The sequence below is a fragment of the Neophocaena asiaeorientalis genome, unplaced genomic scaffold (assembly GCF_003031525.2).
Source record: "Neophocaena asiaeorientalis asiaeorientalis breed wild unplaced genomic scaffold, Neophocaena_asiaeorientalis_V1.1 scaffold39, whole genome shotgun sequence".
NCBI classification, from domain to species: Eukaryota; Metazoa; Chordata; class Mammalia; order Artiodactyla; family Phocoenidae; genus Neophocaena; species Neophocaena asiaeorientalis.
Window position 1 is genome coordinate 7,932,340 of NW_020175670.1, and position 22,298 is coordinate 7,954,637.

Sequence of the window (22,298 nt, forward strand, 5' to 3'; positions counted from 1 at the left end):
AAAAAATACACCTGCAGGACTTCCCTGGTGGTGCAGTGGTTGAAAATCACCCGCCAATGCAGGAGACACGGGTTCGATCCCTGGTTTGGGTAGATCCCACACACTGCAGAGGAACTAAGCCCGTGTGCCACAACTACTGAGGCTGCGTTCCACAACTACTGAAGCCCGTGCACCTAGAGCTGGTGTTCCACAGCAAGAGAAGCCACCGCAATAATGAGAAGCCCGCGCACCGCAACGAAGAGTATCCCCTGCTTGTCGCAACTAGAGAAAGCCCACCCACAGCAACGAAGACCCAATGTAGCCAAAAATAAATGAATAAATTAAAGAAAAAAGAAAATACACATGCTAAGATTACTATAAATATAACCACAAAAAAAAAAAGAAATTTAATGTACAACTAAAATAGCACAGAAAGAGGGGTAAAAAAATTATCTTGAGCACTTTAAAAAAACATACTTAAGAACCATTTGTGTTTCCTTTTCTGTGAACTATCTTTCCATATCATTTGTTCTATTTCTATTGTGTTTTTGATCTTTTTTTGTTATTGATATCTAGGGGCTCTTTATTAGGAAGATAAGCCCTTTGTGATACAAGTTGCAAATATTTTTGCCCAGTTTGTGACAGAAGATTTTACTAAATGTAGGCAAATTTTCAATCCTTTCTTTGTAACTTGAGTCGTAGTTAGAAAGATTACATTCCAAGGTTACAAAATAATTAATCTATATTTTCTTCAATAGTTCCCATAGGTCCTATGTGAGTCTCATTTCCCCAAACTTTTATCTCCTTATAGGCGGGAACAATAATGGATATATCTGCATGTCATCCATGGGGCCTAATCCCCCATGTGCATTTTCTCCAATAGGTAATACTTTTCTGCTGATGATGTTAAATTTCTCTCTAATCACCGATTGGTGTCCTCTATGGTCTAAGACAATTGAAATGTCGTTAGCGATTATTTTGCAACAAGTGATTGGATTTCAACCACATTACAAATAAGGAAATTGAGGTTTAGAGATTTTAAGAAACTTGTCCAGCATCACATAGTTAAAAAGTAATAAAGTTGGAATTGAAACTCAGATAGCTTGGCTATAGAGCCTATAACTGTAACCCAAATGGGTTGTAGTGGGTACAACCTAGAAATGATATAGATTTTTTTTTTTCTTTTTTAAAATCACTAGTACCATGTGGGAAATGAAGGCAGCAAAATGATACTGGTTTTCTAACACAGAGCTGCAAACACTGAATGGGTGACATGAAAACATAGTTTATAAATCTAATTTGTTCATTTATCCAAGGATAGTAATACTCACAAATGACAATTTATGAAGTGTTCTCATCTAGATAATCTCATGATGTTCTTTCAACAAGGAGATATTTTAGTTGTTAAAATATTATCTTATACTAGCATGAGAGGGAAAATTATATATACATATACACACACACAGTGTTGTTTATAGCTATGTTATATTAGCAAAGAATTGGAAACGACTTAAATGTCCTTCTAACTAGGGGATGAAAAACAGATGTAGAACCAAGTATATAATGTGCAACCATTTGTGAGCAAATACAGACTATTTCAACTTCTTCATCGTTTTGAGTTTTCTAAATTCAGAAAATGGCCTACTCAATGTTTCTTTCATCATTGCGATAGTCAAGGTTCTCCCAAATAAAACATACACCTTGGCCACAAACTCGGGGTCTGTTTCATCCACAAGGTCAGTCCATTCAACTGTGACTACATGTTCTCTATTAGTTTAGGTTTCCACTCATCAGCCAGCTTCTGGCTTGTGCTGCTAACCGGTGATTGTCAAAGCAGCAGAACCCTCAAATCTTCTTTTTGTTATTGATGATCGAGATGATATTGATGACAGAGAATAAATGACAGAGAACAACATTGACTGAACTCTGGGTGACTTCCCAGGCTTCTTTCAGAATCTTTTTCTTTGTCTCACTTTGTGAAATTGGCTTTTGTTGCTTGCCACAGAAATGCATATGCCAGGGCAAATGTCATGGCATCACGCAATTTAAGTTTCTTGTCCAGCCAAATGTATACTCTCTGAACAAACAGAGGATGTAGATCTCAAATGAGCCCATCTTTCTCAAGCAGCAGCACAAACTCAACCTTATTTAAATCTCTTGAGATCTTATCAGCAAAGATTTTAGTGGGGGAATTCCCTGACGGTCCAGAGGTTAGGACTCTGCACTTTCCTGCCGAGGCCCCAGGTTTGATCCCTGGTCGGGGAACTAAGATCTCACAAGTCACATGGCATGGCCAAAAAAATTAAAAAATAATTATATTCTTTAACACAAAACAAACAAAGATCTTGGTTCCCATTCTGGGGTTGCACACGCCTTCTAAAGGAAGATGGTCTTATTTCCTCTGCCTTGTGGTTCCATCCACCACGCAGCTGGTTCACTCAAGCAAATCCTTCAACAGCTCTCTCCGTGGATTCTTGTACTTTGCTAATATTTCTCCCTTTGTTTGTTGGTCTTCATAACTCAACACAAAAATGCAATTTTGTTCCAGAACAGGCACATAATTAAAAGGAATCACTGACTTTGTCCCTTCGACATATATACACTACCAAATGTAAAATAGATAGCAAGTGGGAAGCAGCCACATAGCACAGGGGGATCAGCTCGGTGCTTTGTGACCACCTAGAGGGGTGGGATAAGGAGGGTGGGAGGGAGATGCAAGAGGGAGGGGATATGGGGATATATGTACACGTATAGCTGATTCACTTCGTTATAAAGCAGAAACTAGCACAACATTGTAAAGCAATTATACTCCAATAAAGATGTTAAAAAAAAAAAAGGAATCACTGAGAACCTAAAGGTGTGACAAATCCCTTTCTTTGAACTACTGGAGCCCAAGAGCGCTCTCTGAGAGCAAGAAGTACGCTTTCATCAAGGCTGACACATGAGCTATGTGTTCTGTCTGAAATAGCTCATCAGGTCCTCTTGCCTCCCTTCTGGGGGAGGCCTGCGCAACAATGGATACATCCATTCATGTCTCTTTTTAATGGAACCCCGTTGCCTTTACCTGATTCCCCTTTTATTGTACAGGGCAAAGCAAGAGTGGGCAAACTGACTGGTGATAACCAGCACATGGCACTTGGAAAACAACTAGACGCTCTGGGAGTGCCGCCCCTCCCCCACTCCTATCAAGTATCGCCAAAAAATCAAACCCGAATGAGATCATGCTTCTCCATCTTCCATGTCACTTTACAGGAAACGTAAGGCACAGAAAAACATGTTAAATACATCATGAGGAGGCAATCAACAAGATTCAAAATGTGGGAAACGCTACAGGGCAAATGATTTGGTTGTTTGGAATAAATTAAAAAAGGAAGAAGAAAAGAGATGAAGACTTTATAGATTAAAAGAGATTTTAAGAGACCTATCAACCAAATGCAGTAAGTGGATACTATTTGAATCCTGATTCAAGCAAAGAGTAAACAACATGTAGGAGACAAATGGGGAGATTTGCACACTGACTAGATAATTGATGATGTTAAGGAATTGTAAACATTTAAAAATGTGTGACAACAGTAGTGTGGTTGTGTGTGTGTGTGTGTGTGAGAGACAGAGAGAGAGAGAGAGAGAATATGTCCTTATCTTTTACAGATACATACTGAAATATTTACAGATACAATGACAGGTCTGGGATTTGCTTCAGAAGTGTCCTGTAGAAGGATGGGGATTGTGGAAGATTTCGATGTAACGGGATTGGACATGAATAGGGGATTTGCTATATCTGGGTGATGGGTACTTCGAGGCCCATTGTACAATTCTTTGTATAAGTTTGAAATTTTCCATAAGTTTAAAAAGGAAAAGGTGCAAGTCAAATATCGAAATCACTGAAGGTTCTGAGCAGGTGTTTTTAAGCGGTGGTGTAGAATAAATTGGAGGAAAGGCAGCTGGGGAACTAACTGAATAAAAAAACTGATTTGGGGCTGGGTTACGCTGAACGCAATTTGAGGACATCTGAGTAGGAAAGTCCAAGGAGTCAGGTGGTAATATAGTGTCGGAACTTGGGAGAGAAGTCTGTAGTCCTACACTTAGGACAATTACAGCCTTGAGCATAAAGACACTTTCAGAGGGTAGAGAATCGATGATTCCACCTTGGGGAATGAAACGACTTAAGGCTCAGAAAGAAAATATAAGGAAGATCTTTTTATGGCTGAGTAATATTCCATTGTATATATGTGCCACATCTTCTTTATCCATTCATCCGATGATGGGCATAAAATTTACTTTTGATTTAGGAACCTTTATCAGATATGGAGCTACATTTCACTGTTGCCACCTAGAGATTTGTAAAAAAAAATAGTTAAGGTGAAATAGTTCAGAACAATGTATTTTAAGAACACAATTAGGCCTCATCATCTCTGTAAATTGCAACCCTAACTTCCCTTTGGAAGTTGCACAATGCTATTTTGAAATGGTTTCAAACGCTTATTTGACCTGGAGCCGGCTCTTTGGTCTGTGTGCCCAGCTCCATTCTGGACTAGGTTTGCACCAAACACCAAAGTGGCTTCCACTGGACGCGAACGGGAAGTCGCCACTAGCTGTTCCGAAAATTTTAAATTCAGGGACCTACACAAGGAAGCCAAGGCAACAGAAACCAGATTCCCCAACAGTGCTCTCCCTGCTCACCCTGCGCTTATGTCCGAGGACCTCATCTCTCCAGGCAGCTGTCTTTCTCCTCCAGTGAGTCGAAGTTACCACACTGTGCTTACATGGAGAAGTCTATCAAAGTGGCGTTATTTTAAACTTTGCTTCCCGTCTGCCCAAGTGTGACATCTTGCTTTCAATAGTTGGGTTACTCTACACAAAGTATGTTGGTAGCAAGAACAGGACAGAGGGATGATGCAGGAAAATGGCATTCAAACATCCTCCCAGAGTCAAACTGTTTTGAACAAAAATGGTAGGAGTTTGAACTTGGTGTTCTCGAAAAAGACAAGTCCAAAAGGGGACATTCCAGAGTGGTTTGCCCATATTTCAAATGCTTTACTATTGCAATGCAGCAATCTTATGTGTACATGTGATTTCCTCTGCTAGGCGAAGTTTGAGATCACAAATCCTGTTTATTATCCGTATCCAGAAAAGTGCCTGACTCATAGCAAAATTCAAGCATGACTCAGTCAGTGGACATATGAACAAATGCACAAATAAGTCTCAGGATGTAGTCTTTTAGGAAGTAGAAATTATAAATATGATTTAGATGCTATTCTTTCAAAATCCCTTAAAAGGAGGGCATATTCACTTTTTCCGTCACTTAAAGCATTTATTTTTAAAACCATGTTTCCAGGGACTTCCCTGGTGGTGCAGTGGTTAAGAATCCGCCTGCCAATGCAGGGGACATGGGTTTGATCCCTGGTCCGAGAAGATCCCACATGCCAAGGAGCAAATGCGCCCGTATGCCACAACTACTGAGCCGGTGCTCTAGAGCCCGCAAGCCACAACTACTGAGCCCACGTGCCACAACTACTGAAGCCCGCGTGCCTAGAGTCCACGCTCCACAAGAGAAGCCTCCGCAATGAGAAGCCCGCAACGAAGAGTAGCCCCCGCTCCCCACAGCTAAGAGAAAGTCCGCGTGCAGCAATGAAGACCCAACGAGGCCAAAAATAAACAAATTAAAAAAATTTAAAACCATGTTTCTAATGTCAAGAAATAACAATACCGTCCCTTAATAGCATGATGATTGAGTTAAACCGATGAGCTAAATTAATGACAGCTACTGCCAATGTTTCTTAGAGGAAAGAATAAAGGTATTTATTTCATAGACACACCATGAGGAAAAATAAATAAAACAGTTGTCTTGCATTTCCTCCTGCAAGTCAGTCTCAGACTTAATTTGGAATTTGTTCTTTCTAGGCACCAAGAGAAAATGGGCTGCCACCTCTACACTCAAACTGGACGGTCTTCCCCAAGCAGTTTAGCTATGAGAAGGCAGAGGGGGCTGCTACACGGCGCTCCGTCCTCACCACTGCCTTCCGCCCCTGCAGAACATTTCCTGGCGTCTGCACATCACGTGGTTCTGTCTTCCTCGTCCCCAATTTCAGCACCCCTCCCTTCAGGCTGCAAGGTAAGGCAGGATAGGAACACATGGCTGTCTCTTCGGTAAAAAGAGTTTTTCCCCCATCTCAGATGTTAGGTCTTGTAAGAGGGCTAGTTAAGCATTCTGCCAAAGAGAACTGCCAATGATTTATGATTGCTGATGGTGCCCTTAATGGATTTTTATATAATTTAAAGACCTGCAGCATGATATGACCTCAGAGGCCATTTAGTAAAGTCTATTTTAAAAATGAAAAAATTATCACCCAAAGTCCACAGTTTACATTAGTATTCACTCTTGGTGTATATTCTATGGATTAGGACAAATGTATAATGACATGTATTCACTATTACAGTATCACACAGAAAATTTTTTTTACTGCCATAAAAATCCTCTGTGCTCTGCCTATTCATCTCTCCTTCCCCCTTGACCCCTGGCAATTCACTGACCTTTTCCTTGTTTCCACAGTTTGGATGATAATGATGTGTTAACTATAGGTCCATCAATAGTAACAAATGCACCACTCTGGTGGGGTGTCGATAATGGGGAGGCTGTGCATGGGGTGGGGGCAGGGTGGGTACGGGATATCTTTGTACCTTCCTTCAATTTTGCTGTGAACCTAGCACTGCCCTAAAAAAACCCAAAGTCCTAAAAAACAACAAAATGGAGACTTTGACAGGCTAAGTGACCTGACTAAGGTCACAGAGCTGGCTCCCCATGGACCAAGACTAGAATGCAGGGTCCTCGTGGTGCAAGCTTTATGCACCACACGTTGCTACCCTGCATCCCGCAATAACAAGAAAAAGTCAAGAAGTACTTACTGGAGGATCTCCTCTAGGTCCAACTGAATCACCCACTCACATACATGAGGGAAGTGGGGCAGGTCCTGAAGTTTACATCTGCGTTCTGTTTTCACCATCTCCCCACCTCCGTCCAGGACTGCACAAACATACCCCAGTGCCTCCAGGCTTTTGCTAATGCTGTGCTCTGTGCCTGGAAGACTTCCTCCTCCATCTCCAGCTGCTACCTGCCCCTGAAGGTGAAGCTTCCTCTGGGCAGAATGAATCCCTCTCTCACAATCCTCAACTCTGAGTACTTTATGAATCCCTCTCTCACAATCCTCAACTCTGAGTACTTTGCAGATAACTCAATTATAGAACGTGTTAAGTACTGTAGTTACTTATCAGCCGTCCAATTAGACCCTGAGCTCCATCAAGCAGGACTGGATCTTAATTACATTCGCATTCCAGAAACAAACTCTGTGATGGGGTACAATTTATGTGCTCACAAAAATGTAGAGAGGACACAAATCTAAAGTTTCTCTTTCCCAGAGTACACTTTAAGGCTAGAAAACAAAAATAAATACAGCTTTTACAACGAAGCAGCTGATAGAATATATTGAATATTGTACATTTAAGAGATCTGGTAGGGGACAAACTATGTATCACTAGGATATACAAATATTCTTTCCTTTACATGAGAAACATGATTGCCAATGGTACTGTAATTTTTCATTGTTCTGAAACTGTTAATAACCATTTAAGTTAATAAGAGTATAGGCAATCATTTGCTTTAAAAAATCACACAAATATATAAAGTATATAAAGAACAGTTTGGTCCTCAGTCATGGGTACTCAATGGGAGTCATTTTGGAAGGCTTTAAGGCCATCAATTATGAGGAGGCGCAGATTAAATAATGAACCTGGAAAAGCCTAGTTTCAGATTGTGATCACATTAAGAACAAGGCAAAAAAAATCAAGGTCAGGTAGTCACTGTTTATAGAGTCCTTGCTGCTTTAGGACCAAAACCACACTCAATTGTGTTAAAGCAAAAAACTACAATAATCTACTTTGCAAGTTTCAAATAACCAATTGTTTCATTCAAGATTTAAAGAGATAAAGTGAATGTTAACACAGTGAACAAAGATGGTTAAGCTGTTTTTTCCTAGCACATACACAATGTATAATGGTGCATTATTAGAATTAAAGTTTTAGATCAAAAAACTACCTTTTTAAAGTATCTTTTGCTCTACTTTATAGGTTCCTGTGAATTGTATTTTCCCTAAATACAACATTTGATCTGTTCATCTATTTTACTTTATAAGCAACTGACAGAAATGTAAATATACATATATGTAGAAGTGGCTATCTTACATAGGACAGCCCAGAATTTAGTAACACGTATAGGCTTTCTGGCTGTTTTACTTACACATAAAATGAATTTTAGAGAAGAAACATATTTGGTATTTATTCTAATGAAAGCATATTAATTACAGTATATTTTTGAAGGTTAGTTATTTTTAAAATCTTCATTTTTTATGGTTTTATTTTTTTTGCGGTACGCAGGCCTCTCGCTGTTGTGGCCTCTCCCATTGCGGAGCACAGGCTCCGGACGCGCAGGCTCAGCGGCCATGGTTCACGGGCCCAGCCGCTCCGTGGCATGTGGGATCCTCCCGGACCAGGGCACGAACCCATGTCCCCTGCATCGGCAGGCGGACTCTCAACCACTGCGCCACCAGGGAAGCCCCAAAATCTTCATTTTTAAAATTCAGGTGATGCTCAACCTTTTAACTGGAATGTTGGTTTGTTAGATTTGACCATCTTTCTTTATTACCCTTAAAGTTCAAACATAAAACAAGGAGGAGTGTAGGTCTATTAAAAAAATATGAATACTTGTAGCAATAGTTTAAATTATTTAGCCCACAAAAACATTGCTTAAGAAATCAAGTTCAGCTTAATTGTAGGGAAATGTAATTATGCCCAAGGCTGGGATAGTTTACTCTCCTTTTGGCTGCAGGTTATACTTTTGTGGCTGGAAAAAATGTTCTTCAATAGCACTGACTAGTTCATTTAGTTCTTTCTTCAGCTGGTCGGGATCACTGCAAAATAAAGGGGAAAAAAAAATTCCAGGTCAGTGGATTATTCCAAAGCATATTTTAAAGATTCCTCACATAGATCAATTAACATTGATATTTACCCTTAAGCGGAGGGCTAAATCAGACAAAACAGAACTCCAGTTACTTAAGCATGGGAACACATCTGTGATGTAGACAAAAACCTCATGTGGCAATATTCATATTTTCCGCAAAGGCCTTCCTGAGGTCTCTACTAAAAACAAAAGCAGCCCTTTGCACTTCTCATAAGAATTTTTAAGAAACACAATTTGTAGCCTAGCATCCCTAAAAGTTCTGTCTGTACCTAACAGTGCAGAGAAAACTTTCATGACTTCAGCTGTCATTAAATCCTGCTAAACTTTTACAAATGACATGGCTGGCAAGTCTTTGGTCTCCCAGGATATGAATGTTCTTGATCCTGTTTGTCTTCAAACTATCGGGAGCTCGGCTACAGCCTCCTGTGTCAGGCCTTCCCAGGATGGAAGAGATGGGGAGCCTCCTAGTGGGCCTGCTGGTCACTCACCCGGAACTCAGACCCCGAGACCCCCTGTTTATTATTATTTTTTTAACATCTTTATTGGAGTATAATTGCTTTACAATGGTGTATTAGTTTCTGCTGTATAACAAGTGAATCAGCTATACACATACATATATCCCCATATCTCCTCCCTCTGGCGTCTCCCTCCCACCCTCCCTACCCCACCCCTCTAGGTGGACACAAAGCACCGAGCTGATCTCCCTGTGCTAGGCGGCTGCTTTTTATTCTACTTTGGGAACCAAAGGGTCACAACTAAAGTATAAACAAAAATCCTGGGAACTAGATCCCTTTAAGGAAACCAAGTTTTCAAGAATGTGGAAAACACTCATTTATGTGCAAACAACTGGAAGGTTGATAACAGATAAAACAGACTTGTAATTAGACAGGTGTCTAATTTATGTGGCAGCCTTACATATCAGGTTACTAGCATGAGGTGAGTTACTATAAGTACTTAAAACCAAAAAGCTCAATAGAAAAACAAAAATCCTTCAATTCAAACTTTTAATACTTCATACTTGACCACCTTTAATATATGCAAACTTAACTTTAACAGAAAGGGCAATCTTTGTAATTAGTTAATATCATTTTTGCATTGTAATAGTTAACCAGTACAACTAAAACAATCCATTTTATTACAGACATTAATTCTGGCTGTACTACTTACTAGCTGTGTGCCCTTGGGCAAGTGAGTCAACCTTTCAAAGGCCCAGATTCCTCATCTGTAAAATTGAGATAAAGACTATTTTCTCAAGAGAGTTGTCGTATAGATTGAGATAAATTATAGAAAGCAATTAGCACAGAACCTGGCCCAAAAACCTCAATAAATGTAGCTAGCATTATAATTACTTTTACCCCCCCATTGGTAACATATATAGTAATTATGCTTCATAAATATATATGAATTACACAAGTCTTTTCCTTCTCCATAAATATGCTTTGAAGAAAATAAGAGTTCTCAGGAAGGCACGCTGACTAATAATTACTGTTGTTTTTTTTTAATATAAATTTCTTTCTTTCTTTCTTTCTTTTTGGCTGAGTTGGGTCTTTGTTGCTGCACGCGGGCTTTCTCTAGTTGTGGCGAGAGGGGGCTACTCTTCATTGCGAAACACAGGCCTTTCATTGCGGTGGCTTCTCTTGTTGCGGAGCACGGGCTCTAGGCGTGCGGGCTTCAGTAGTTGTGGCACACAGGCTCTAGAGTGCAGGCTCAGTAGTTGTGGCACATGGGCTTAGTTGCTCTGCAGCATGTGGGATCTTCCCGGACCAGGGCTCGAACCCATGTCCCCTGCATTGGCAGGCGGATTCTTAACCACTATGCCACCAGGGAAGCCCTTATTGGTTTTCTTAAAACAATATACATAAAACAAAACTCATCAATGAATTTACTATATATCCCCTGCTGGTTTTGTTTCTCTGTTAGAACCCTGCTTGAGACTATTACCTAAATCTTGAGATAGTAAGAGAGTGTCCTTGTTCTTAGTAGTTAAGTATTGAAGTCTGTGACTTATTTTCAAATGGCTGAGAAAACAAATAAACCAACCCAAATATATAATATTGATATGTATGGTGAGTGAGAGCAAATATTGCAAAATGTTAGCAATTGCTGAAACTAGGTTAGGGTAGGCAAACTATGGCTTGCAGCCTGTTTGTGTAAATAAAGTTTTGTTGGAACACAGCCACACCTATTCTTTTAAGTCTGTGGCAGCTTTCCGGCTACAACAGCAGAGCTGAGTGGTTATAACAAGGGCTGTATGGTCTGTAATCCCTAAAATCGTTACTATTTGGCTCTTTACAGAAAAAGTTTGTCAACCCCTAGTCTACGTGAGGAGTATGTGGGCATTCACTACATTATTTCTACATTTCTATAGGTTTGAAAATTTTCACAAAAAGTTGAACAAAACTAAAGACATCAAGGGAATTCCCTGGCAGTCCAGTGGTTAGGACTCTGTGCTTTCACGGCCGAGGGTGCAAGTTTGATCCCTGGTTAGGGAATTAAGATCCCACAAGCCGTGCGACACAGCCAAAACAAACCCCCAAAACAAAAAACAACCAAAAAACAACAACTACAGACATCAACCCCAACAAAAATATTTTTTAAAAGCAGGACTTATATTTGAAAAAGATTTTCTATTCAAAAGGGTTAGTGGATTACAGAATTCCATGAATGAATGAAATTCACGATATAAAATATATTAATAATATTTAACATTAACAGAAAGTAAGGAAACCTTAGCCATGGCTTTATTGCTGTTGTGTGTTAGCTGTGCTCATGCCTTGCTTGAGCCCTGACAGCATATCTATGGGCTGACCTAGTGCCTAATGTTTCATTTAATAAATGGGAGTAACATTTCAATGACTATAATAAAAGGACAAATTTTCAAAGTATTTTCAGCAATTTAGAAACTAATATTTAAATTTAAGTCCACTCCATAAGGCATGTGAAAAATGTAAATACCACAGATCCTTAAACAGTAAGTTGTATTGTTATTATAAAAGAAAGTTTTCTAAAATATTACACATATTGGGTTTCCCTGGTGGCACAGTGGTTGAGAGTCCACCTGCCGATGCAGGGGACACGGGTTCGTGCCCCGGTCCGGGAAGATCCCACATGCCACGGAGCGGCTGAGCCCGTGAGCCATGGCCGCTGAGCCTGTGTGTCCGGAGCCTGTGCTCTGCAACAGGAGAGGCCACAACAGTGAGAGGCCCGCGTATTGCAAAAAAAAAAAAAAAATTACACATATTTTCACAGGATAATGAAAAGGAAAAACATATAGAGAGAAAATAGATCTTTAAATTGGATTTATGTCCATTTGTTTTCAAAAGAATGAGATACAGAAATACGAAAACACTGAGAATGAGAATTATTCAGAAGAAGATTCAGGGCTGATTTGGGTGTGGCTTGCTATTTCCTTTATGATAAAGTCCCCAACAGGTGACTATTCTGAGTTCTTGTATCCATGTTTTATAGTTTTGTTTTGTTTTAATATTTCTTGCGTTGCTATCAGCCCTCACTTCTTCATGCCTAAGGCAAGTCCAACTGTAACAAATCTTCCCTGCCCCTCTAATCTGCTACATTTAATCTGCTGTTAGCTCACTGATTTAAGATGCTCAGAAAATTTCCTCTGCTCTTATTTCATAATGTAAATTTGGTTGTAAATTTGGTTCACAAGCCAGAAAAACGCTATGGACAAAGCTTTGGAGCGTATGTGCCATTACTACCTAGGCCTGTGTCGTCTACTACAGTAGCCACTAGCCACACGTGGCTACAGTGCAACTGAAATGCGGTTAGTTCAACAGAGGAACTGAATTTTTCATTTAAGTTAATTAATTGAAATTCAAATTTGAAAACTAGCACTTGATTCAGTTATTGGAAAACTTAAGTATGTTTCCAACAACTTGGGTGTCAAAATCTACTTTTTCAACTGTAAATTTTAGGAACTCTAAATATAGATTAAGAGGACCTCCCTGGTGGTCCAGTGGCTAAGACTCCGTGCTCCCAATGCAAGGGGCCTGGGTTTGATCCCCGGTTGGGGAACTAGAACCCACATGCCGCAATGAAGATCTTGCAAGCCGCAACTAAGACTCGGCACAGCCAAATAAATAAATATTAAAAAAACAAACAAAACATTTTAAGTATTTCCAAAAAAATATAGCATCTGAATTTGAGATGTGTGGTAAGTGTAAAATATTGTATGGATTTTGAAGACTTAGTGTGAAAAAAAAATTTTTTAATATCTCATTAATAAGTTTTATAGTGATTACATGTTGCAACGTTAATACTTAAAATACTTAGTTAAATAAATATATTATCTGTTTCTTTTCACTATTTAAAATTGTGTCTAGGAGAAAATTTCAAATTGCATATGTGGCTCACATTTTATTCCTGTTGGACAGCACTGACTTAATTCACTTTTTAAAAAAATTTCCTGATTTTTAAAAAATTATTTTTATTTTTTGGCTGCGCTGGGTCTTCGTTGCTGCCCACAGGCTTTCTCTAGTTGTGGCAAATGGGGGCTACTCTTTGTTGCGGTACGCGGGCTTCTCATTGAGGTGGCTTCTCTTGTTGTGGAGCATGGGCTCTAGGCACGCGGGCTTCAGTAGTTGTGGCACGTGGGCTAGTAGTTGTGGCTTGCGGGCTCTAGAGTGCAGGCTCAGTAGTTGTGGCGCACGGGCTTAGTTGCTCCGCAGCATGTGGGATCCTCCCTGACCAGGGCTCGAACTCCTGTCCCCTGCATTGGCAGGAGGATTCTTAACCACTGTGCCACCAGGGAAGTCCCAAATTTCCTGATTTTGAACTGTATTCGAAATAGAGAAATGATAGCTAAATGACTGTTAAATAGGTGTGTAATATGACATTTACACGTGCTAGCTACATGTACCATGGCTGATAAAGTTCAAAATGTTACAGGTGTTGGGAAGTGACCAACTCAAACCCTTTACCAAGGTCACAAAGCATGACCCTGAAGCTACCAGACCATCGGCTCTTTGGTGGTAAGGACTCTTTCTGCTGTGGCTCTTCATCTGCCCCAAGACCCAGCGTGACTTACACACAATAGGTGCTCAAAGATATTTGTTGAATGGACGTGTAATGCATTTCAATTTATTTTATCAGAGACACGGAGAAAAAGAGAAAAAGTCATTGGTGTCAGCCTCAAATATAAAGTACTAGAAAAAGGAAATTTAATTATTATTACTGAAATTAGGAATGAAATTTTCCCATACAGGGAAATTTGGGGTAGAAGGAAATAACCAAGCAGGAAGTAAGCACTCTTGTCCCTAGACGCTTCAAGGGGCTGTTAATGTCACAATAGTGCTGCAGGTTCTGAAACAACATTCCTAATTAAACTACATATTGGAAAGATAAAATATTTTACTTAGCGTCTGAATAGAATTTAGGAAGTTTAGGGAATAAAAAGCACAGCAGCTGCCATCCATAGCATACCTATTTCCAGGGGGGGCGCACAGTTCCGAATAGTACTTGATTTTGGGCTCTGTCCCACTGGTCCGAATGGTAGCCACACCTCCATTAGCAAAGGTAAAGGTGATCATTTGACTGCTTTTACTAGTAGGGAGAACCTAGGAATTAATTTACACGTTATAAATTTAAGTAGTAACATCAGCTGTTCTTACCTAATTAACATTTTCCCCTGAATAAGCAAGAAAGTAAATGCAAAACAAAGAAGAAAAGAACATTTTTGAGGAAATCAGAAAATGTACTCTGTATAAATGAAATAATAATAATAAGGCAATTTGTGAAAATTAACTTTGTATATTACTTTTTACCTCCATGGTTCTATTAAAGCTACTAAAGTTTTACTAAAATTGAAACACATCATTTTCACAAGAAATTGCTTTAAACCGATTAATAATGCATTACCAAAACCCCAGAAAACACTAGGCTTATTTCACTTTCAAGGGCTTCTGATAGATGTATTCTTAGCTGATTGCTCTCCAAACTCCACTAAAATGACTGAAGCATTAAAATAAAAAAACACACAAGGGCAAAGAGGCAGCAGCAGTTGAGGGGGTTGCCAACTAATCGTGGCAGTCAGAAACCAGGTGGAGGGGCAGAGGTGACCTGATGGAACACAGAAGAATGTCCTCGGAGCCCCTGTAGCAGGCAGATAAGAACCGAGTCAGCATGTTCTGCAGGGCCCTGGTAAAGCTCACTACCTAGGGCACCTGGTACAGCAAAGGGCAGGCGTGAGACAAAGAAGCTATTAGATCCTCCCAAATCCCCACCTTCTGCCCACGTGGTCAACCAACCACCTCATCAGGAGACGGTTTAAATCTCTGGTGTAATTGAACCAGAAGGGCTCAGAAGCCGGGGACGCTGGGCACCATGGAGGGCAGGGCATGGAGAAAACTTAGAGTAAGTCAGAGTCTGCACATTGAATGCTCAAACCCCTCCTCCCAGGTCCGCAGCACCTTTCCACCACTTCTGGGGCCTCAGCATCCCAGTTTATTACCCTCAGGCAGGAGACTAGGGTGAGAGTGAGGCGTCCCCAGGAGACCCTGAGGGAAATAAAGACAATACAGAGGAAACAAGATCTACATTTTAAAAAAGCTATAATTAATATCCTTAAGAGAGGTAAGATATAATACACATGAAACAAGAAAAAGATGTTACTTTCAATAAATTAGAGAAAAAGAGCTGAAATGTTCAAAGAAGCATTGAAAGTTAATGTTGAGGTAATCTCCCCAAAAGTAGGAAAGAAGGATATAGATGGACAGTGGGAAAAAAGAAACACGGAAAGTAGAACATCACTCCAGGAGAGTCAGCATCTAAGAACCTGTCAAGAAGGACTTGTCAAGAAGGTGAGAACAGAAAATGCAAGGGAAGAGGTTACTTGAAAAACAACCATCCAGCGTCCTTCTTTGACAAAAATCAAGAGAATTTCTCAGAACTGAAAGAAATGACTCCGTAGATCAACAAAGACCAACCAAGTATCCAGAAAAATGAATGAAAAGAGACCCATACTAAAAGCATATCACTGAAATTTTAGAACCCCAAGTTTAGCGGAAAGTTCCTAATGTCTTCCCATGGAGAAAAAAACAAATGGCACAGAAAGGACTGAATGAGTATGGTGTTCTCATCCCTGAGTGCAGCACACAGCAGGTCCCAACTATTTCCTGAGTGAATGAATGATGGATGCTCAACGGCTTTACAAATACAGAGCAATACTTTCCAAACTGTGAGTCAATAAAGCATGAGGGTAGAGTAAGACGTTTTCAGACCTAAACACCTCCAAAAATTTACCTGTCATTCATTTCTTCTTAGGAAGCTACTAGAGGATGTGATTTAGGAAGATAAATATAAAAAGAGGAAATCATGGGGTCCAGGAGCAAGGGACCCACCCCCAGAGAGTGGTGAAAGGGCATTCCCAGGATGACAGCTGGGCATTCAACCCAGAGAGCAGAAGGCTCTCCCCAGAGGAAGGGACCAGGAGGGAGGCCATTGGAAACAAGATGGAACCAACAGTCCAGGTCAAAAACCCTACTGAGAGGTATTTGAAGGATGTGGGAAGAACTGGTGAGGGTTACATAGAAATCCATGCAAATGAAAGAACAAAGCAGCTATCAATTAAAGGAAAAGTAATTCTTTATACAAATTAAGGGGAACCTAATCATAGTACACTACTTAACTAAGCAAAAAACAATAGTTACCAGTCATAATAATACAAGCATGGAATCTGATGCCACCAAGAGCTGTGGTATAAATGTACTGTAAGGACAGGGAGAAGAGTCGTGAATGCTGGAAGTGTAAGAACTAAATCCCTATCTCCATAATAGAAAATTAATAAAGTCTAACACTGGTAAGTCATAGTATCACCACATGAGCACACTGTTTAGAAATCTGGTGGTAAATACCAGGAGAAACAACTAAGAGGGAAGGTGGTTGTCTTGGCACATGGAAATGAGATGGCAGGAGTTGGAACTGCCATGTTTAATCATAACCCTTTTAATACTATTTGCCTTTAAAAACATATTGTGTGCAGATGTAAATTAAAAAATATAACAAGGTGAATATCAAAGCAAATGTCCATGTGATGAATTAGGAGACTGGGATTGAAATATATACACTAATATGTATAAAAGGTATAACTAATAAGAACCTGCTGTATAAAAAAATAAATAAAATTCAAAAATTAAAAAAAAAAAAAAGGCAAATGTCCAGTATCTCATAAGGATATTCTTACTGTCCTTCCTCTACCCCCCTGCCATAGTTAGCAATACTCTTCTGCCACATTTGAGCCTTCTTTTGACTCCATTGGGGGAATCTACATGGTAGGAAGAATGCAAACTCATGCTTTACAGCTAACAACTCCTATATATTCAGAGAACAGGGTAAAACTAAGGAGGAAGCAAGCAGTGGTCCTCAAAGTTGGACCAGTAGCATTAGCATCAGCAGGGAACTTATTAGAAAGGTAAATAACGGGTGGGCTGCAGGACTCAGTGTTTTAACCTGGCCACCAGGTGATTCTGATGCTTTTTCAAGTTCAACTGCTGAAAGAGAGGAAAAGCTGCGTTTGGAATCAGAAGACCCAGATTCTATCCCTAGCATCACCAATTAGCTGTGTGACCACAGGCAGGTCTTATACTTCTGAGTATAGTCGTCCCTCGGTACCCGTGGAGGTTTGGTTCCATGAGCCCCCCACAGATACCAAAATTCATGGATGCTCAAGTCCATTAAATAGTGTAGTACAATCGACCCTCGGTATGTGCGGATGTGAAACCCTCAGATGATGAGGGACGACTGTATCGATTTCCTGCTGTATTAAATGACAGTATTGGCTTAGATGACTAGCGAGAACCCCTTCAGTTTCAGCTCATGATTTGTAACTATCTGTATATTTTGATAGCTTATTTATAATAATGCCTAAAATCAGCTTCAATTAATTATATGATTAAGTTGAGCTATTCAAAGTATAGTCAAAAAGTAAATAGAGACGAGTTTAATTGATAAAAGACATTACTTACAGCTTTTTTATCAGGTTGGCTATCATCATAGCCAGTTGTAAGGTCCCTAATACCAGAAATTTCAAATTTGCCACAAGTTTTTGGATAAGTATTCTTCCCATCGTAGTTTCTAAGGTTTTCAAATAATTTTTTAATAGTGCCTTGATCGTGGCAGATAAAATATGAAGCTTTGGTGATATGGTAGCCATACCTATCAATACAAACACAATTACATGCAAAATGAGGAACAAGTAATTCTGCACAGTGTACACTGAACATGTATCAACCAGTATATTCTAAAACAAATAACCGTGACTAATTTCAAAGGAATAATTCAGCATTAAAAAAGAGGTTCAGGGCTTCCCTGGTGGCGCAGTGGTTGAGAGCCCGCCTGCCAATGCAGGGGACACGGGTTCGTGCCCCGGTCTGGGAGGATCCCACATGCCGTGGAGCGGCTGGGCCCGTGAGCCATGGCCACTGAGCCTGTGCGTCTGGAGCCTGTGCTCTGCAACGGGAGAGGCCACAACAGTGAGAGGTCCACGTACCCCCCGCCAAAAAAAAAAAAAAAAAGAGGTCCAATTTTATAAAAGAGGTCCAATAATCTACCCCAGGGATCGCTGAACTGCTCTGTGGCCCTCAGCCTGTACTTCTAAGTAAAAGTTTCTCTATTGGAACGTAGCCATGCCATGCCCATTACCTTATGTATTGTGTCTGGCTGCTTTTGCACTACAAAGACACTGGTGAATAATTGCTTTAAAGACTAAACATGTTTTGTGAACACATGTGTCTTTTTTGACATTGGACACTTAAAAATCACATTCTTCCCTTAGCCATTTCTGCAACTAATGTTCTCATTTGTTAAGAATCAATGTCATCATGAATGGTAATTACTATTAAGTAGTTAAATATCAAAAGGAAAAGGTGATCCCTTATTTAGTTTTTATAGGCAATAGAATTCATAGTCAAAGTAAGGACATCAGAAAGAATATTAGTATCTCATGCATAAGAACGGAGTAAAACATTAAAAAATATTACTACATGTGGGGATAACATGTAAACTGTATTTGTTGCGATCATTTCACAATATAGATATACATTGAATCATTGTGTTGCACAACTGAAATGAAAAAAACATTACTTCAATTTAACAGCCAATAGAAACTTACTCAACATAGATGGCCTTTAGCTGCTGAGACAAAGACAAATTCTTGGTTGCGAGAAAGCTGGCCAACTCTGCACTTATGACGGCGGCACTGACTCCATCTTTGTCCAGAACGAAAGGGCAGCACATATATCCTGCAGAAACACGTGTCATACACACACCCTGAGGAGTAGGTCCCTTCACACACTGTGCGTGCACACATCTATATGCTCCTGGTCTACTGCATAAGAGGTTGTCAGTATGTAAATGCTTCTCATTCATCACCATTACATTTAAGAATCTAGGCCAGCGCCTAGCACATAGCAGGCCTTCAAGAAGTATTTGCTGAGGTACAAACTACTATATATAAAATAACCAAGATACAAGGATGTATTGGACAACGCAGGCAGTGTAGCTGATACTTTATAATAACTATAACTGGAGTATAATCTATAGAAACATTGAATCACTGTGTTGTACACATGAAATTAATATAATATTGTAATTCAACTATGCTTTAATTTCAAAAAAGAAAAGAAAAAAAGAAAAAGTATTTGTTGAATAACCTGTAAGGAGAGTCTCCCTCCTAGACAAATTGTACTCATTTTCCAGGTGTAGACCAAATCCCTCTAGCTCACACAAAACTGCTTCCAATTGTTCTAGTCAATGCTTATTCTGTCTTCTCCGAATTCCCGTATTTCTTACGAGTTATATGATTCATCTTGACACCTAGCCTAATACTCTTTTGTGTGGTTTCTAACTAGATCTATATAAACTGCTGTAGGCTAAGGTCAGTGTCATCCATTTCTTTCAGAGTCAGTGTGCAACCGATATGCAATAAATATTTGATAAACAAATATAAGAAAATCTTTTTTTTTTTAAATAAAAAGCTATAATCAGGCCAGGATTGCAGTTCTGAGAGCATAAGAGCAAAAGCTGAGCTCTTACACTTCATTCAATGAATCAGTTCAATGATGAGCCTGTGTCTATGTTGCAGGGAATGTATGAACTAGAAGAGTATGTATTATCTAATAAGTATGATGTCCAATAACTTTTATTAAACAAAGAGCTAAAACATCCCCAGCCCAAACATTTGCATTTCACGTTTCTATTGCTAGCTCTCCTTTTTTGCTCATTGATAGTGATCATTTAAGACAAGCGTTTTTCCATCATCCTGGCTGGTTCTTTCAGGTGACAGTCACTCTGATGAAAGTCCCACAACCATGCCTTCTCCTTTCTTCTGGACAGATCTCTGCAGAGCACTCTATGAGGGGGAGTGAACTATGTCTGGCCTGGATATCAATACCATAGTGAGGAAATATCGTAACTCCCCAAATAGGAGGATTCTGAAGCTACTACAGCCGCGTACAGAACATCACTGTTCACAATTATCTGGGCAAAGGATTCACTTCCTGACATGAATGGCTTGGTTATTTGTGAGATATTCTTTTCAGCTAAAAAAATCTGTGATGCCAACTTTGGGGTAGGACAGTTCAGCATTTGCCGAGCATCACAGAAGAAAAACAAACTGTGTGTTCCTGTTTCACAGTTAATCTTTTGAACCCAAATCCAAATCCACATCTTTGCCCATTTATTTGCATTCTATAAATTAACTGATCCCAGGATCATCATGATCAACTCTTACCAATTGCTTCTTCAAAAGCAAATAAGACATTTTTCCCCTGGTCTATTAGCTGCTTGGCTCGGTTTCCCATCCACTTAAAGCCAGTTAATGTTTCCTGAAAGGATAATCCAAGAGAGAAAGAAATGCCTTAGACCTTCTACAGAGCAAAAGAAAGGGAAAAGAGCAAGTCTCACAAACACCTTACCTCGAAGTGAAAGCCCTCCTTTAAGGCAATGGCCTGCAGGATTTTGGAGGAGACGGTGCTGGACAACATATATGTGTCTTTGAGGGCGCTGTGATCTTGGTTCTTTTCTTTCCAAGAAGTAAAGAGCCACCAGCCCAAGAGGGCCCCCAACTCGTTGCCTGAAAACACTTTCCATTCACCACTGTAAGAAAAAACAACCTATGTACAGCAGTGATCTCAAGAGAGATCACTTAATTGTAAGTAACAATTAAGGACAGAACAATTAAGCCAAACAAGGTTCAAAGTAGCCTCTGCAGGACTGTTCTTATTATTCTTGTTTAAATAATAGGCCAGAAGCGTGACTGCCACTCCACAAACATACGAGCAGCTACCGTGTCTCAGCCTGTTCGCCTAGACAAACATCCTGTCTTTGAAGAGCGTACAAAATAAGTACATCAGCGATGACACACAAATGCTTTTATCTCAGTCTTCGGCAAAGGCTTTGGTTTTAAACATAACAGAAACATGCTGGCAAGGTGCCCCCTAAGGACTTCACTGGTGTTGCAGTGGTTAAGAATCCACTTGCCAATGCAGGGAACATGGGTTCAAGCCCTGGTCTGGGAAGATTCCACATGCCGCGGAGCAACTAAGCCTGTGCACCACAACTACTGAGCCTGTGCTCTACAACAAGAGAAGCCACTGCAATGAGAAGACCACGCACTGCAACAAAGAGTAGCCCCCGCTCTCAGCAACTAGAGAAAGGCCCGTGCACAGCAACGAAGACCCAATGCAGCCAAAAATAAATAAATAAATATATTAAAAAAAAAAAAGATGCCCCCCCAAGTATAATAGTTTGCATATCTCAATTTTCTGCTCAGCTCTGCTGATTCTGAGAGAGAGACTGCTTAGCATTCCTTAAGATCCAGTGCAGTATTCACACAGTCAGGACACCAGAGAACAGGCTTGCAGCTTATGTTCCTGTCTGTAGGTGGCTACAAGTACACCTCACATTTCAGCATGTAGCACCTTAGCTTAAATTTCTAAAACCTGATATAGAATTGAATCTGTTTTGTTATAATCGAAAATCCTAACCCTTTGACAGTACCCCATCGTCTCCCAACCATCACATAGGCTGTTTGACACCCCAAACTGCTTTCACTTTCCCCCCTTACCTACCACTGCTCTATACAAACTCTACAGTCGCACTTGTCTTAAGCGTCGTCAGCGCCCCACAGGCATCTTCCCTGGTCTGTTCAACCTGAATTCAACATTGCTTTGAAGGTCCAGCTCCTCATCAAACCTTTTACCAAACGCTGAACTGTAAAGCCAGCGACAAAGTACTTTGCCCTCATTAGGCACTGAGTCATTAATTATAATAAAAGCAATGATAAAATGGGGGA

General features: G+C 40.0%; 1 protein-coding gene across 3 annotated transcripts in view; it reads right to left on the reverse strand.

The window, feature by feature from the left end:
- Window positions 1-8,701: 8,701 nt before the first annotated feature.
- PGM2 (phosphoglucomutase 2) overlaps window positions 8,702-22,298 on the reverse strand; it is a 32,527-nt gene continuing 18,930 nt past the window's right edge. For all 3 annotated transcript variants that reach the window (XM_024731648.1, XM_024731649.1, XM_024731650.1), the window contains exons 9-14: window positions 20,920-21,100; window positions 20,736-20,829; window positions 19,116-19,245; window positions 17,971-18,160; window positions 14,432-14,565; window positions 8,702-8,939 (exon numbers count right to left, since the gene is read on the reverse strand). In XM_024731648.1, coding sequence (XP_024587416.1) covers window positions 8,837-8,939; window positions 14,432-14,565; window positions 17,971-18,160; window positions 19,116-19,245; window positions 20,736-20,829; window positions 20,920-21,100 — 832 coding nt within the window. In that variant the 3' untranslated portion in view covers window positions 8,702-8,836. The remainder of the gene's footprint in view (window positions 8,940-14,431; window positions 14,566-17,970; window positions 18,161-19,115; window positions 19,246-20,735; window positions 20,830-20,919; window positions 21,101-22,298) is intronic.